The sequence below is a fragment of the Nomascus leucogenys genome, chromosome 8 (genome assembly GCF_006542625.1).
Source record: "Nomascus leucogenys isolate Asia chromosome 8, Asia_NLE_v1, whole genome shotgun sequence".
Lineage (NCBI taxonomy): Eukaryota > Metazoa > Chordata > Mammalia > Primates > Hylobatidae > Nomascus > Nomascus leucogenys.
Genome location: NC_044388.1, coordinates 55,870,392 through 55,886,826, shown reverse-complemented (window position 1 = coordinate 55,886,826; position 16,435 = coordinate 55,870,392). Strand labels below are relative to the sequence as shown.

At 44.3% G+C, this 16,435-nt stretch overlaps 1 protein-coding gene across 3 annotated transcripts in view; it reads right to left on the bottom strand.

The window, feature by feature from the left end:
* The window catches only part of DSP (desmoplakin), a 45,489-nt gene extending 42,614 nt beyond the window's left edge, over positions 1-2,875 (bottom strand). For 2 of the 3 annotated variants that reach the window (XM_030817269.1, XM_030817270.1), the window contains exon 1: positions 2,412-2,855. In XM_030817269.1, coding sequence (XP_030673129.1) covers positions 2,412-2,581 — 170 coding nt within the window. In that variant the 5' untranslated portion in view covers positions 2,582-2,855. Of the gene's footprint in view, positions 1-2,411 lie in introns of all 3 variants that reach the window. The other variant, XM_030817271.1, reaches the window with a different exon arrangement.
* Between the last annotated feature and the right edge of the window lie 13,560 nt (positions 2,876-16,435).

The following is a 16,435-nucleotide window of genomic DNA, read 5'->3' as shown; positions in this document are numbered from 1 at the left end:
AAAGAAGAAGAAGAAAGAAAAGAAAACCACAAAAACGTTTATTTAGAAAACCTTTGGGTCAGAAAAATACTTATGAAATTCTTAATCATCATTCACTTAGCAGAGAGCATGGCTCCCTTGGGCACAGAGGGCACCCTGCTTCTACAAAGTGCATGCCACAGCCAAACATCTCCCTCCACACAAAACCAGAATGCCACCAGAAAAACTGCTACATGCCCTGTCTTCAGTCAGTCGCTATTATTTGAAAACGCAGAAGTCAGCATTTGTGGGTTATTTTGTAGTCAGTAGCACCACTGCAGGCTGGGACAGGCTAGGGAGGAACCTCCATTGCCAGGGACCCCGGAAAGAATGACCGCCTCGCGACTCAAGCCCTGAGCTTGACGCCCTGCTGCCGGGCAGAGCAACATTAGTGAGGAGAAAACACATCCTTCCTCAAAGTCAGGTAATTTTTCACTTGGGTCTCTTTCCCCTTCCCAGAGAGATGTGAGACTTGACAAGTTTATAAGTAGGCTTTAAGTTGGAAAAACAGAACACAAGAAATGATACTACACAATGAAAAAACATGGAGCCTGCCCAAAATTAAATGTTTCAGTGGGGAATCCTAATAAAACATGTATCTTGATGCAGTTCATTAACCAATTAATTTATTAAAGTTTTACTTCTCTACAAAAGGTATAAGAAGCCAAGGGAGTGAAATATTCGATTAATAGTACTGACTATTGTCTATTTAGAAGATAAGAAATCCAGGCTAGCAAAAGCATAGTTATAAATAATAATCAAAATAAATACTTGGTTCATGAAAACGCCAAAAAGAGCTACTAAAGAGTCCTTCACATTCTATTCTGACTTGGATTTAAACTGTGTGTAACCCACACATTTAAAGGATGTGCATCTCAAATCCTGGAGGACTGCGACAGAAAATTTAAATTTCAGATTTAAATGGCTGGCAAAATTTTAAAACAAATGTAATGAAAACCCAAGTTTTCATTCCTCCTGTTGCTTGGCACATTTTCCCTGGAAATCCCCAGACACATTTTGTTCAGGAAACAAAGAACTCCAAGATTGAGACAATTCTTTGCTGACTCAAAAAAAAAAAAAAAAAAGCGAAAATAGATTTTCAAGATGCTCCAGAAATAAATAAATGAATCTAAGCAGGAAACAGGTTGCAACTCGAGTAGTCCCTGCCTTCAAAACTGCTTGCAAAACAAAACTCCCTGGAGCTCCTTCAGGTTGCTCCTCCCAGGCCTAGGGCCACAACGCCTGGTAAATAACGTCCCGGCGCTCAGGGCCTCTTTCCCAAAAGCCCGACGTGGGAAGAACTAGCAAGGAGCGGGGAGGTGGGGCGGGCTGCAAAACGCGCACGGCTCACGTTGGCATCTAGAGTCCAGCTCCCGAGACCCGGTCAAAGCAGGGACAGGGTCTCTCCCCACCCACCCAAATGACGCCCTCGGTCTGTTTCCGCGAGGATCCGGAGAAGCTGACCCTCTCACCGGGGGGGTCTTCCCGGGGCACCTAGGCCAGGGCGGGCCCCCAGCGTCGTCCTCCCCCACCCCCCCACTCCCCTGCCCACACATTCTGGATCAAAGCAGACACGCGGCCGGCGCTCTGCGATCCAAGGCACACAGGGGTCTTTCATCCGGTGTTTTTAAAAAGGAGGAAACAAAAGGCTCAGAGGCAGGGCCCCAGGTGCGCTCGCCCGCTGGGGCTGCAGCGCGGACGACCGAGGGGAACAGGCACGTCCCGGCCGAACTTCGAGCCCGGGGCCGGGCAGCCACCCCGGCGGGGAAGTTTCGTTTGCCGGACAGGGGAAGCCGAAGCGCCTCCTCGGGACAGGACCCCGCGCCGCCGGGACGCGCAGCCTTGATACAAACGTCCTCAGGTGGCCGAGGAGTCCAGGAGTCGCTGCAGTCGTGGTCTCGGGGTTACTGGGGATCGGGGGTGAGCCGGTAGAGACTGCGAAGCCCCGAGCACCACTCGGCCACCAGACAGGACCGGGGCCCCGCTCCTTTCCTCTTTTACTTTGATTACGGTTGGAGAGGTTGGGTTTTGTGGTCGCAGCCCCACCTCGCCTGACCTCCCATTCGCGGGCTGGGACAAAGGCGACTGCAGCCGTGTCCAGCAGGAAGGGGACAGCCCCGCGTTGGCCCGACGCCCCCTCTGACCACCCGCCCAGGCTCGCGGGAGGGGAGAAAGGTAGGACCGAGTCCCTGCTCGCAGGACAGGGGCCAACCTGTCCCCACACGCGTCAGGACACCCGGGTCCTGCTCCCAGCGCGGCCGGGAAGTTCTTTCGGGACCTGAGGCAAAAAACCTTTCTACCTTCGGGACTCGAGTCTCCCAGTCGCCCAGAGGAGGACGGTCCCTCCCTGTCCCGCGAGCCCCGCAGCCTGCGCTCTCCCGGCAGGTACCTACCAGTAGCCGTCCGAGTTCTGGTCGGTGATCACGCCGCGCCGCGAGTAGTACATCCTGCTGGTGCCCCCGCCGCCGCTGGTCACCTCGTAGCGCAGATCTGGGCCAGACTCGGCGCGGGTCATGCGGCCCAGAGTGTTGATCCGCGGGTGGGAGCCTCCGTTGCAGCTCATGTCGGCGGGCAATCGGGAGAGCGGCTCAGCGCCGAGGCATAAGCGAGGCGGGCCGGCGCGGAGAAAGCGGAGGGGGCCAAGGATTGGCGGACGGCCGGGGAACCGGGCGGGAGTGCGGAGGGCTCGCGAGGTCGCTGCTCGCCACCTGGGCCCTCCCGAGGCCGCGGCGAGCGCGGAGACGGCGACGGGCCGGGGGCAGGAGCGGGAGGAAGAGCTGCGGCTCGAAGGGCGGCAAGGGCGCAGAGGAGCTGCGTCGGAGCTGGGTGTTGGTGTTGGTCGGCGGCGGAGCGAGTCTCCTCCCCGCTGGCACCGGGCGCCGAGGCCACACCTGGCCGGTTTCTTCCCAGGGCGGGGTGCGGCCGCCGCGCCTTCCCCGCCCCCCCGCGGGTGTCACCGACGCGCTCCGGCCGCCCCTCCCCACCTGCGCCCGCCGCCCGCCGCCCGCGGCTCCGCCCTGCGCCACCGAGGCCTGAGTAACACCGGGCGGGGCGGGGTCCCCGAGACCCGAGCGCCCTGGGCGAAGCCACCGCGGGGAGGACGTGCGCTCGCGGGGGCCGCTGCGCTCTGCGCTGGGGCCTCTCGGGCTGGGAATGCGTGGCCCGGCTTTTGAGGATTTCCTCGGTCCCCGGGCGGAAATAGCTGGCATGGAGGGGCCTCTCGATTGGAGAGTTACTGGTCAAATATTTACTTCTGTTGATCACTGGAAACGCTACCTACCACGCATTGACTAGAACCACAGTGAGGAGGGAACGCTTTAGATGATAGAGTTTTGTTTGGGGACTTGTTTTGTTTTGTTTTATTCCAGGAATTCAGGAAATTGCCTCAGAAGTCCGATTTCTGATGTGTAAAACCTTTTTTTTACAGAAAACCACGACTTCCTGGAAAAGTCTTCACCGTAAATATTAATCTCTTTGGCATAAAGAGGAAAACACTACAGCTAATTTTTCATGGGATAACATAAAAATATAAGTTGCAATTTCATTTTTTCCCTTTCGATGGTCTTTTTAAACGAGGAGTAAAGATTTCAACGCCAAGTCCAGTTTCCAAATTTTGTACCAGAACCTTGCGGATGCTTGTCTCTCGCGCCCTTCTCCGCAGACCCAACCCTCTCCGGAACTCAGAGCTGTTCACCCAAGTCAGCGGAGGAGGCCTCCTGGGACTTGAGCCTGAGGGTGACAAAGAACCCTAGGCAGAGATCATCTACTTGGTAGGGATGAGTGACGCGGAGCTTGAACATTCCAGCTACTTGCTCCAGGGCCACTCCCAGTTCAGAGGCTGAGTGTTAACTACACCTTAGGCTCCAGGAACAGAACCGGGTTTGGATACAGACCCAGTCACACCATCCATGAAAAGCCGTTTCTATAATATGGAAAATTGTTAAATGACGCTTTAGTAAAAGCCATTTAAAGATGTAATAAATTTTTCATCTTTCCAAACAATGCCGCTAATTACCTTCTGATACAGTGCGTTTCCAAAATGTTTATGAACTGAAAACAAAAATAAAAAACTACATTTTTATGTTGTAAAGAGAGTGAGGGGGACTTTCTAAAATTTGTCATATTATAGCACTTCTCATGACAACTTGACCCTTTAGGCCTACTTTTTGACAAAATGTCTCGTTCTTTTTCTTTTTACAGCTGAACGTCTTAAATTCAAGCAGTAAACACATATAATGAGATAAAAGTTTATCACTGTTAGCACAACCAATAATTTGCATCGTAGTCTCAATTTCCTCGAATCTTTAGTAAAACCAAAGTGGTCAAGTGTTTAAATGATTATACAGATTGAGTACCCCTTATCCAAAATGCTTGGGACCAGAAATATTTTGGATTCTGGATTTTCTTGGATTTTGCAATATTTGCTTAGACGTAACGAGAGATCTTTGGGGATGGAATTCAAGCCTAAACATGAAATTGATTTATGTTTTCTATATGCCTTGTACACATAGCCTGAAGGTAATTTTATACAATATTTTGGATAATTTTGTGCATGAAACAAAGTTTTGACTGCATTTTGACTGCAAGTCATCACATGAGGTCAGGTGTGGAATTCGCCACTTGTGGTCATCATGTCAGTGCTCAGAAGGTTTGGATTTGGGAGCATTTTGGATTTCAGATTTTCAGATTAGGGATGCTCAACCTGTACAAACACTGATGTATAGACAAGACAGTGGTTTTTCTCAAACAGAATCAATGGCTGGAAGTCAGCCTCTGCACAAACAGCCCATAATATCCATTGGTGGAGGAGAGAAAGACATGCATGTAGGGAAGATGTCAGTGCATAATGTACAAAATTTCATTTAGGATGTTTTCCCTCTATGCATCTCATTTGTTCAGCAAATAATTATAACCTAGGATATGGAAATACTCTGCAACATACAAAGATAAATAGGGTCCAGTCGCTGCCCTTAAATATAGTAAAACTTTGATTTAAGAAATTCAGGGGTCTGTGCAGTGGCTCACGCCTGTAATCCCAGCACTTTGGGAGGCCGAGGCGGGTGGATCACTTGAGGTCAGGAGTTCAAGACCAGCCTGGCCAACATGTTGAAACCCCATCTCTACTAAAAATACAAAAATTAGCTGGGTGTGGTACAGGCGCCTGTAATTCTAGCTGTTTGGGAGGCAAAGGCACGAGTATTGCTTGAATCCAGGAGGTGGAGATTATATTGAGCAGAGATCGTGTCATTGCACTCCAGCCCGGGCAACGGAGCAAGACTCTGTCTCAAAAAAAAAAAGAAAAAAAAAATCAGGGATTATTCTTCTCTAATGTGTAATAAAAAGGCCACACAATTGCATGGTAGAATTATCCTTTAAAAAAAAAAAACCCACATATCTATTAACCCCCCCCGAGTGGTAACAAAAGCTCTTCTTAGCCAAGGGTCCCCTTAGGGTCATAGGAACCAGGCTCCACACAGACCCAAACACCACCCAGACTCACAAAACTGTTCAATCTGCAGGCAAAACAGGAGGAGGCGAAGAGCCATCAATCACACATCTGGCTGCGTTGCTTCCTCGCCCATCTTACTGCTTCCTGGGCTTCTCTAGGCATCCCCAAGAACACCAATGGCTTCCAGCTACCAAACATGCCTGCTCTAGGAAGACAGTGGCTTTCATTTATCTTTCTCCAAGGGTGATAAAGAAAGATAAGAGGATAAAACAAACAGATTGACATACCCGACAGATGGAACCCGCCCCACCTCAACACACACACACATACACACATACACATCAGTTGTCTAGGTTGGCTCATCACGCAATGAAGAGCGAGGATAACTTGCCCATAGTTATAATCTTAGTGCTACAATTTACTTAGGCAAGAGCTCAACTTCTTCGTGTATATAATGGAAATAACACTTGCTCTGCCAACCTTCCAAATCCACAGTGAGGGTCAAATGAGATAAAATACGTGAACATTCTTGAACACTGTGAAACATATAAAGCTTAAGGTACCGCCTGTTAAGCCAAAAGTTCTTTGCTGGATGTGAAATTTTAACCATTAATGTTCCTGTCTTTATACTACATGTAAATCAGTAAACCTCCCTCTTGGAGACATTTAAGATGCATTCATTTAGAAAGCAGTTATTGAACATCTACGATGTTACACAACAGATTCAATGCTAGACACATGAAGATGAATAAGGCATGACTCTTTTTCTGCAGGATATCAAAGTCTGCAGTAGTAAAACATAATTACAATACAACATTACGCTATAATGAAGGTATATTTATAGAATTTTGGAAGCACAGCAAAGAGGTTTAAAAGTAGCTTGTTTTCCTACAACTTGGTTTAAAAAATCAGAATCCAAAGTCTGGCAGAGTCTTCACTGGCTGACCTAAGGTCAGCTATTTTTTCCCTGCCACTCATAGATAGCTCCCCTTGTGCTGATAGAAACAGATCACTGACAGGCAACTTTCTCTCTCGCTGACCTTAGAAATGACCTTGCAGTTAGGAAAGAGGAATCAGTCATATTCAGAGCAGATTTTTAAAAGAAAACAGACACTTTGATTTCAGTGAGATTAAGAAGAATCATTTACTTGCTCAAAATCCCATGGGAACTCTCTATATCTTTGTGTTGGTAAATGATATCTCTTCGTCACGAGAAGATTTATAGCCCGTGAGTTAAAATAACTGTTCTGCCTAATAGAGGAGTAGTTTTGGGGTTTTTGTTTTGTTTTGTTTTGTTTTGTTTTGTTTTGTTTTGTTTTGTTTGAGACAGAGTCTCACTCTGTTGCCCAGGCTGGAGTGCAGTGGCACGATCTTGCCTCACTACAACCTCTGCCTTCTGAGCTCAAGTGATCCTCCTGCCTCAGCCTCCCCAGTAGCTGAGACTATAGGTGCACACCACCACACTGGACTAGTTTTTGTATTTTTTGTAGATATAGGATTTCACCTTGTTGCCCAAGCTGGTCTGGAACTCCTGGGCTCGAGCAATCCACCCACCTTGGCCTCCCAAAGTGCTGGGATTACAGGCATGAGCCACAGTGTCCGGCCAAGGAGTAGTATCTTAATAAATCAAAATTACAGGCAGAAGCTAGGATTGGAACCATAATGTGAAGGAAAAGAAAATGCCTATTAAAATGGCAGACAATTAAAATCTTAATAATAAAATGGATATGTATATTTTACTCTTTCTTTTCTCTTCCATTTGTCTGAATAAATTAGAATCCTCCAGAAATAATGAATCTAGGATATGAATTATCACAAAAATAAGATTGATCTCTCCTAGTTAAAATTGTTGAAATGATTTAAAGCTTTCATTGAAGAAAGCTGTTTGACAAAACCCATTTCAAAAATAGGAAAATGTTTGTAAAATATACATTAACCCCAAACTATCGTTGGTTTATTTGGTTTAAGTGTCCTTCAGGAACAGGGGAGATTTTCTGTTTGCAGTGATTTTTCATTTTTGCTGGGGGAGGGTACTTAACTTCGTGGAGATTAAATAGCTCAGAGGAACTTTTCATTTTTTTCTCACTGAAGTGATGAATTTTTATTGTTGTTGTTGTTGTTGCCATTTGGTTTGGGTTTTGCACAGGTGGTATCTTATAAATTGTGCTATCCATTGTGCTTTAAGAATATGTTTTTTCGGCCGGGCACAGTGGCTTATGCCTGTAAGCTCGGCACTTGGGGAAGCGGAGGCAGGAGGATAACTTGAGCCCAGGAGTTTGAGACCAGCCTGGGCAATATAGTTAGACCCCCTTCCTACAAAAATAGAAAATACAAAAATTAGCCTGGCATGGTAGTATACACCAGCTACTCGGGAGACCAGGGTGGGAAGATCGCTTGAGCCTAGGAGGTCGAGGCTGCGGTGAGCCAAGATTGAGCGATTGCACTCCAGCCTGGGTGACAGAGTGAAACCCCATCTCCAAAAAGAAAAAAAATAGAGTATGTTTTTGACTGCCTTTCATTGGATAGCATGGATATTGGGGATTCATCCATACTTTCCTGCCTGATCCTGTTTTCATGTAGCACCCAGATTTGCAAGATGCAAGGCTGGAGGTTAAAGTTCCCAGTGAGGGCAAGTACCGCTATGGACCACACAGGAGCCACCCACACCCATGGCCAAGTGACATCTAAAGCTAAACAATAACTCCCACTTACTTTAATGGGTAAGCCACACAGTCAATAAATATAATACAACAGCCAAGTAAGTTTACCTTTTGAAAATACTTCGGAAGTAATTTTCTAGGCTTATCATGATTGTGAGGGACTGTCAATCTATAGAACATGCTAGGATTGGAACACTTACTCAAACTTATATATATATAAAGGCAAGATGCAGATTATTGCTAGTAAACCCAGTTATCAGCAAACACCACATGGAGATATAATATGCTAATGGTTACGTGAAGAAACTTTTGAATAGCTAATCATCCTTTACTGAAGGCACTCAATATTTATATTCCGTAGAGAATTTCAGAAACAAAAGCTTGCTTAAAACATTTTTGCATCAGTTATTTAAAAACTTGTAAAGCCTCAGAACTCTTTCTCCAAATGAAACCCCCTGAGGACAGCCACTAGTGGAAACAGATCATGGTGGTGCCAGACTGGTTATAGGACACTTCCCACCCACTGCACCTGGACCACAGGTGCTCTGGCCAGGAAAGCACGTTCCCAACATAAGCACTATATAAACCAGAACCCACCTTTTAATAAGCAGAAAATAGTGAGTCCTGGAGAAGTTAAGAAACATCCGTGAGTTACTTGATACCTAAAATAGCGGAATTCCATCTGTTTCTAGTCTCATGCCCTTTCCATTATGTCAAAATTCCTGTCCCATCAGTCATGAAAGAACACATTTCTGAACAATGATTTGGTATCAACTTGAAACCAAGAAACTATCCCATCAATTGTTATTTTCTTTCTTTTTTTCTGGAGACAGGGTCTTGCTCTGTTGCCCAGGCTGGAGTTCAGTGGGGCAATCAGGATTCACCACACCCTAACTGTCTAGGCTCAAGTGATTCCCCCACCTAACCTCCTGAGTAGGTGGGACCACAGACATGTGCCACCACACCCAGCTAATTTTTTTATTATTGGTAGAGGTGAGGTCTCACTATGTTGCCCAAGTGGGTCTTGAACTCCTGGCCTCAAGTGATCCGCCTGCCTCAGCCTCCCAAAGTGCTGAGTTTACAAGCATGAGCCACTACACCCGACCTCAATTGTTATTTCCCTCCACTAGAGTAATAAGCCTGCTTTGCAGAAGTCACACCAAAATGTATTACACTTATTATTGAATTAATGAATTTATTTATTTATTATCTTTTTTTATAGATCTCACTATGTTGCCTACGCTGGCTTCAAACTCCTGGGCTCAAGTGATCTTCCCAAATCCAGCTACTCTTTTCTTTTTAAGTTGTATTTCTAAAGCTGTGGTGATTCTCTTGGTGTCCTCAAATCACAGTACATGTATTTGTTTTGTTTTGTTTTGTTTTGTTTTGTTTGACTGTAGCTTCCATTGTTTAGAAAAAATGAAACTGGAGATTCATATACTAAACAACATGAAATCAAAATGGACACTAAGCCATACTGACTTTGGATGATTGTAATGCCAGTGAAATATAACCTGATTTCCAAAGTGACCACCATTCAAAATCTTAGACATCAGCAACAACAAATTTCATAAACCATTTGCATCTTATCATCATGAACTAGTTATCGCACATACATTGTTTCCCTGCTACAGATAGAGGTGGAGGTATACGGGAGACTAAAGAATAAGAAAAACATCCAGATTTCTGTCTTCACTGATCTTAACATTTAAAGCAGGAGACAAAATATCAAACAACCCACTGGTCATAATAGCAACACACAGAAAATGAACATCTAGGCCAGGTGCGGTGGCTCACGCCTATAATCCCAACACTGGGAGGCCAAGGCAGGCAGATCACTTGAGAACAGGAGTTTGACAGCAACCTAGACAACAGAGCGAGACTTCATCTCTACAAAAAATACAAAAATTAGCTAGCATGGTGGGGCACACCTGTGGTCCCAGCTACTCAGGAGGATCACCTGAGCCTGGGAGGCAGCGGCTGCAGTGAGCTGAGCTCACCACTGCACTCCATCCTTGGCATCAGAGCAAGACCCTGTCTCAAAGAAAAGAAAAGAAAAAAGAAAGAAAGAAAGAAAGTGATCATTTAAATAGAGCAGGAGCTGGGGGAAGATCATCTTTAGTTTCAAGTTTCAACTGACTCGCCTCAGCTAGGGTCCCAAAAAGTTTGGGGTTTTTTGGTTTGTTTTTGTTTTTGTGGTTGTTTTGTTTTTTTGTTTGTTTTTGTTTTTTGTCAGAAGCTTGGTAAGATCACAGATCACAGAGAAGAAACCCTATTCAAACTCCTCATCTTGTCCTACACTGGCTAAGAAAAGTGAGGCCATGAGAAAGAACCTGCATTACTTGCCAAGGCCCAAGTCTGTACAGGGCAAAGCCCAGATTGGAGCTGAGAGCTCACTCAGCAAATCAGTTAAGAGGCTTGCTTAGAAGGATGTACCCGAAGTTAGGATTTTTTTTCCTCCTGCTTATAAAAGTCTATGTATTTGCTGTAAAATACTCAGAAAAGGCAGAAGGAAATGGAGAGAAGCAAAGAAAAGCAAAGAAAATTATCAACCAGACAAGGTGATCATTCTAGATATTTTTGGAAGGTTCCTTCCAGTTTTTTCCCCTAATGAACTTTTTAACCAACCAATGTCAGGTTATATACAAGTTTGTATTCAGCTTCTTTTTTTTTTTTTTTTTTTTGAGACAGAGTCCCACTCTGTCACCCTGGCTGGAGTACAGTGGTATGATCTTGGCTCACTGCAACTTCTGCCTCCCAGGTTCAAGCAATTCTTCTGCCTCAGCCTCCCTAGTGGCTGGGACTACAGGCTCCCGCCACCACGCCCGGCTAATTTTTGTATTTTTAGTAGAGACAGGGTTTCACTATGTTGGCCCGGCTGGTCTCGAACTCCTGACCTCAGGTGATCCACCTGCCTCAGCCTCCCAAAGTGCTGGGATTACAGGTGTGAGCCACCACGCCCGGCCTCAGCTTCTTAATTGATCATAATATCATGAGCATTTTCCAACCTCGTGTAAATGTCTTGTTAGCATTGCCTTTAAAGGTGCATAATATTTTCTGGTGGCATTTGATTTTTTAAAAAGGCTCTGAAAGTGACAAGGTACAGATCCTAGAGCTTTTTTGAGACAGGGTTTTGCCATGTTGTCCAGACTGGTCTCAAACTCCTGAGCTCAGGTTACCACCTAAGTGCTGGAACTACAGGCATGAGCCACCACACCCAGCCAGTCCTGGAGCTTTCCATGCGAGGGACCCATGCTTGTTCTAGAACTTTTCCCATCCATGGCAAATAGCATTCGCTATGGATGGGAAACAGAAGGGGTGAAGCAGTGGCAATCACTCAGTAGTGGGAGTTACAACCACCACCAAATGGTGTTTAGGAAAACAATCCAGCCCTGTAGGGTGCAGACAATTCCTTGTAGAATCTTCCCAGCCTCAGGGCGGGTTGCAAACGTCAGAAACAGGAGAGTTTACCCCCTTAAACTCTGAGAAACTCACCAGCCATTCATACTTAGGAAACTCTAAGAAAACCGCCATACTTCTACTTTCTTTAACCAGCTCCTCACCATTTAATAAATTAACCTCCAAATGAGAAAGCTTCCCTTCAGCAAGAGCTGGATTCAAGAAAAAGTCGTGCAAATCAGGAGAACAGCCCCAGGGATTGTTTCTTCTCCAATAATAAGTTAATATACATGACAGCAGATTTAACCTGATTCAATGTGTGCATTTTTTACTGATTTGCAGAATTTTAATCGGAAACATTTAAACCATGCTGGTTTGAGACAGAAACATTTCCAATATAGGAAGAAGTTACAGCACAGTTCCACAGCAGTTTCAACAAACCCATGAAGCAGTTCTGTCTTGCAAAGGTGGGTGTGGAGCGGCACACTTCACTCTCGTTAAACCTGTCCGACGGCTCCTTGAGTTTTAACTGCTTAGCAGTTTGGCTTCGGGTGGAAATGAACAAAGCAACTCGGAGTCCTTTCCCACCAAGGCAGCAGAAGAAACGTCACCTCATCTCTCAACAAGTTTTTATTTTGCTTTACTGAATAAGGAAAAAATAATCTCATGATCTAAAATTGGAATTTCTGTGTTTTTAAAACAAAAATCAGTATTTTTATTTCATGTGTCTCTGAGACAATAGAAAATATAAAAAGGAGGCTTTTGAAAACCTCTAACTACAGAGGGACTTGTCTTTAGAAGCGGGACTTACATTAATATAAAATATATCTTGATCCCAGAGTTATTAAAAATAAGTTACAAAAATGAGTGTGTTTGTATAAACATAGATGTGGAAAGAAGGCAAAATATATTGTAAAGTTGTTTAAAAAGCAATTTTTAAACCATATATGTAGCATAGTCAGACATTTTTTACACTGAAAATTATATGTTAGAAGACACAGATAAAGTGATCTTGGGGCATAGGGGTTATCACTGGAAGATGTATATACAGGATTATTTGTTAGGGTAAGCCTTTTGAATCATAGATTTTAAAAATAAAGATATGTGATTTTGTTGGGAAAAGGTAATTTCCTTTTCCTTACCAAAGTGAGGTATTGGGATCTCACTAATAACTGAGTCTTTAAAATCTGATATCACTATGAGAAAAATAATTGTAGTTCAATTCATTTGTACAGCACCTTACAGGGTGTTTTGGGGTTTTCTTCACAGATATTTTATTGCAGTAAAATATAAATAACATAAAATTTATCTTTTTAATCATTTTTAAGTTACAGTTCAGTGATCTTAAGTACATTCACATTGTTGTGTAATCATCACCACGATCCATTTCTAGAACTTTTTCATCATCTCAAATAGAAACTGTCCCCATTAAACACTAACTCCCAGCTAGGCGCGATGGCACACACCTGTAGTCTCCTGGTCTCCTTCACCATCATCCCCTCTGACTGCTGCATGTTGGTTGGATCCTCTCTTTTCTGGGTCCAATGTCTTTTGCTTTCTTGGTTTACTCCTTCATTGGGGTGGCACACATCTTCCACTGACATGGGAGGTAAAGTTTTCGAGAAACTGTGTGTTTGAAAGTGTCTTTATTCCACTACAAACTTCATTGATCATCTGGTCAGATATCAAATTTAAGTTTGGAAATAATGGCCCCTCAGAGCGTTGGAAGTATTGCTCCATTATCTGCTGTTTGCAGAGTTGCTCTTGAGAAGCCCAAAGCCACTCTGGTACTTTGTACATTTTATAAAACCTTCAGTGGTCAGGATGTTCCATCACTTTTAGAACATAAATTTGGAGGGGTTCAACCCAGATACCCCTCTTGTTCAGCCCCCAGTGCAGGAGAAATAGAGCATGTTATTATTCTCAGAGAGTTGCCGTGGCCAAGACAAAGGCTCCAAAGATGATAGTGCTTGTCCCTGTCATTTCCTCCACTGCCCTTTCCTCTTCTCATGTTGAAGGTATTTTTTTTTTCTCACTGGAGGAGGATAAATCAACTTTCTATTATGATGAAAGAGCAGGATTAAGCTTATTTTTGGGCTCTCAAATCCTCTGAGACGGGCTTCATTCTTCACATACTGGAAGTCACCCATCAGGCTGTCTTCAAATCACACATAACATAGCCCTTTCCACCTTCACAACCCTAGGATCCCTTCCGCTGTTTGGGTGTTTTTTGGAGTTCCCCATCTTTTAACTAAATGAACCTCACTGCCCCAAACCAGGCACATCATCTTGATAATAACTCACAACTCTCATTGAAGGCTGACTGTGTGCGAGACACTCTAAATGCTAATTGCACCACGTTTCCTCTTGGTTAATCCTCAAAACAAATCCCACTAGTGCCATGACCCAGCTGGGGTTTACGGAAGGCTATTGACTTGCTATGAGCTGGTGAGTGCAAAGCTGGCATTCAAATTCAGTTCTTCTCACTCCAAAGAACTAAGCTCTGAACAGTTTTGCTAGGTTGCCTCGGTCAGAAAATATACAACGGGCAGGTAGTTAGTGGTTCTTATCAATCACAGTCCACAGGAGGCAAACGCACCAAAAGGTTGACAGTGATGATCTCTGGGTATTGGAATAATATTTTCTTTTTTATCCTTTTCTTTATTTTCCAAATTTTTGTCTCTGCAATAACTTTCTTGACAGAAAAAATAAAATAAAGACATTTGAGTTACAATACCTTTATCATTAGAAAAATGAAAACAGGAGACTCCATGGCCGTGATGTTTAACTCAGACTCAATGTCTCCATGGTTGTTTTGTCTGGAATAAGCTGAAAACTCCTCCAGGCAGGAGTGCTGTCCTTCATGACACTGATTATCCTGCCAGGCCCTGGATGACAAACTCTAATAATATATCTACTCCATTCCTCTGCCTACTCAGCCTGCAATTCTATCTGAAAAGTCATCAGGTCTGTCTGTGTCCCACAAGACCTGTGACGGTTTCCCACAACCCCTACCCCACTCAGATGTGCAGAACTGGATTAATCATACGTCATGGCTCATGACACACTCATCACCAGTCCCTGCATTCCCCATCACTCTATTTGTAAAACAAGATAAAGAACATCTACCAGCTCACCACCCGAAATGAGTGTAATTTACATCCATCTGCTCACCTGAGCGAACTCTCCTGGATATTGAGTTTTTGGCTTTCTATTCCCTTCCTGTTAAGTATATGTGTGTTTTATAGTTTTATCATAAATATACCTATTCTGGAAAACTTTGTTTTGTTTTAGTTGTTTTTAACATTGTGAAGGGAGCCTAATGTCGTGTGTAATTCTTGGACTTAACTTGCTTTTTTTGTTTTGTTTTGTTTTTGTTTTGTTTTTGAGATAGGGTCTTGCTCTCTCACCCAGGCTGGAGTGTAATGGTGTGATCTCAGCTCACTGCAACCTCTACCTCCTGGGTTCAAGTGATTCTCATGCCTCAACCTCCTGAGTAGCTGGGATTACAGGTGCCTGCCACCACATTCAGCTAATTTCTGTATTTTTAGTAGAGTTGGGTTTAATTATATTGGCCAGGCTGGTCTCAAACTCCTGACCTCGAGTGATCTGCCTGCCTCGGCCTCCCAAAGTGGATTACAGGCATGAGCCACTGCACCCGGCTTTAACTTTCTCACTATTATGTTATTCAGATTTATCCACTTTGTTGAGTGTCACTATAAGACCATCTGCCATTTAATGATTTAATAACTTTCCATTGTATGAACGTATTACATTGGATTTATCTTTTCTGCTGTTGATGGACAGTTGGTTGATTTATACATTTTTGCTATTACAAAAAGCTCTGCTCTGAACATCTTTAGATATGTCTCCTGGTTTTTCTTGTTGGTATACCCAAGGATGGAAGGTTAGACTATAGGATATATGAATTTTCACATAGAGTATGTCAGTTTTCACACACAGAAAGGCCAAAGTGTCATCTCAGATGGTGGCAGCACTTTATATCTGCACCAGTTGTGTATAAGAAATCTAGAAAGCTGCCTGCTTTTCGGATCCACATACAGATTCCCCAATATAAACTGTTACATCCTTAACCAAGGTTTCAGACCAGATTTATGCTAAAGTTCTAGTTCCGAGCCAGAGCATCTTACCCTTTGTAAAGTTCTTTGGGGAAATACTACATGTGATTTTTCTCAGTCTTCTTGGATTGATCTAATTCTCCAAAGAGTTTTTAAGAACCCGAGAATACCTAGTCCTAACAGCATCTTTCTGTGTCACGGAAAAGCAGTACCGAGTTGGGTGTTCTTATCTCTTCCCTGGTGCTCCACAAACTCACAGACAGAGGATGTCATGTGGTTAACAGAGGACAACGTCAAGTAGTCACTGACAATAGTAGTTACTGGAAGAAGAAAGTGGCTATTTTTTCAATTCAATTAAATGTGGTAATGAATGAGTGAATTCCCCCCAAGGTAGGAGAAAGGAGAATCCTTATTTTTCTTTGTTCTTTATTTCTTTTTTTGGAATCATTTCCCCCCCCAGAGATAGTCCCTTTATCTAAGAAAAAATAACTTCCTCCAGAGAGACAGACAGCTTTCCCAAAAACATAAAAGAAGCAGGCCACCTGCGCTAGCTCCATTGTGTCTTCCTAGTCAAGTGAAATTGAAGGGGGCAGGGGAGGTCTCCGTGGGATGTGGAGGGGAAGGGAAGTATCCGTGGGATGTGGAGGAGGGAGGGGAGATCTCCGTGGAGGGTGGAGAGGGAAGGGAGGTGACCACAGCTCTGCTTCCTCCTCAGGGAAGGGGAGTGGCCCAGTCTGGCTACAACCACCAGGCTTCACCTGTGCCCTTGGCCTCACCACAAGCAGAGCCATCAGGCTCTGCCCCTGTTGCTGGACTTCCAGTTCACTTTT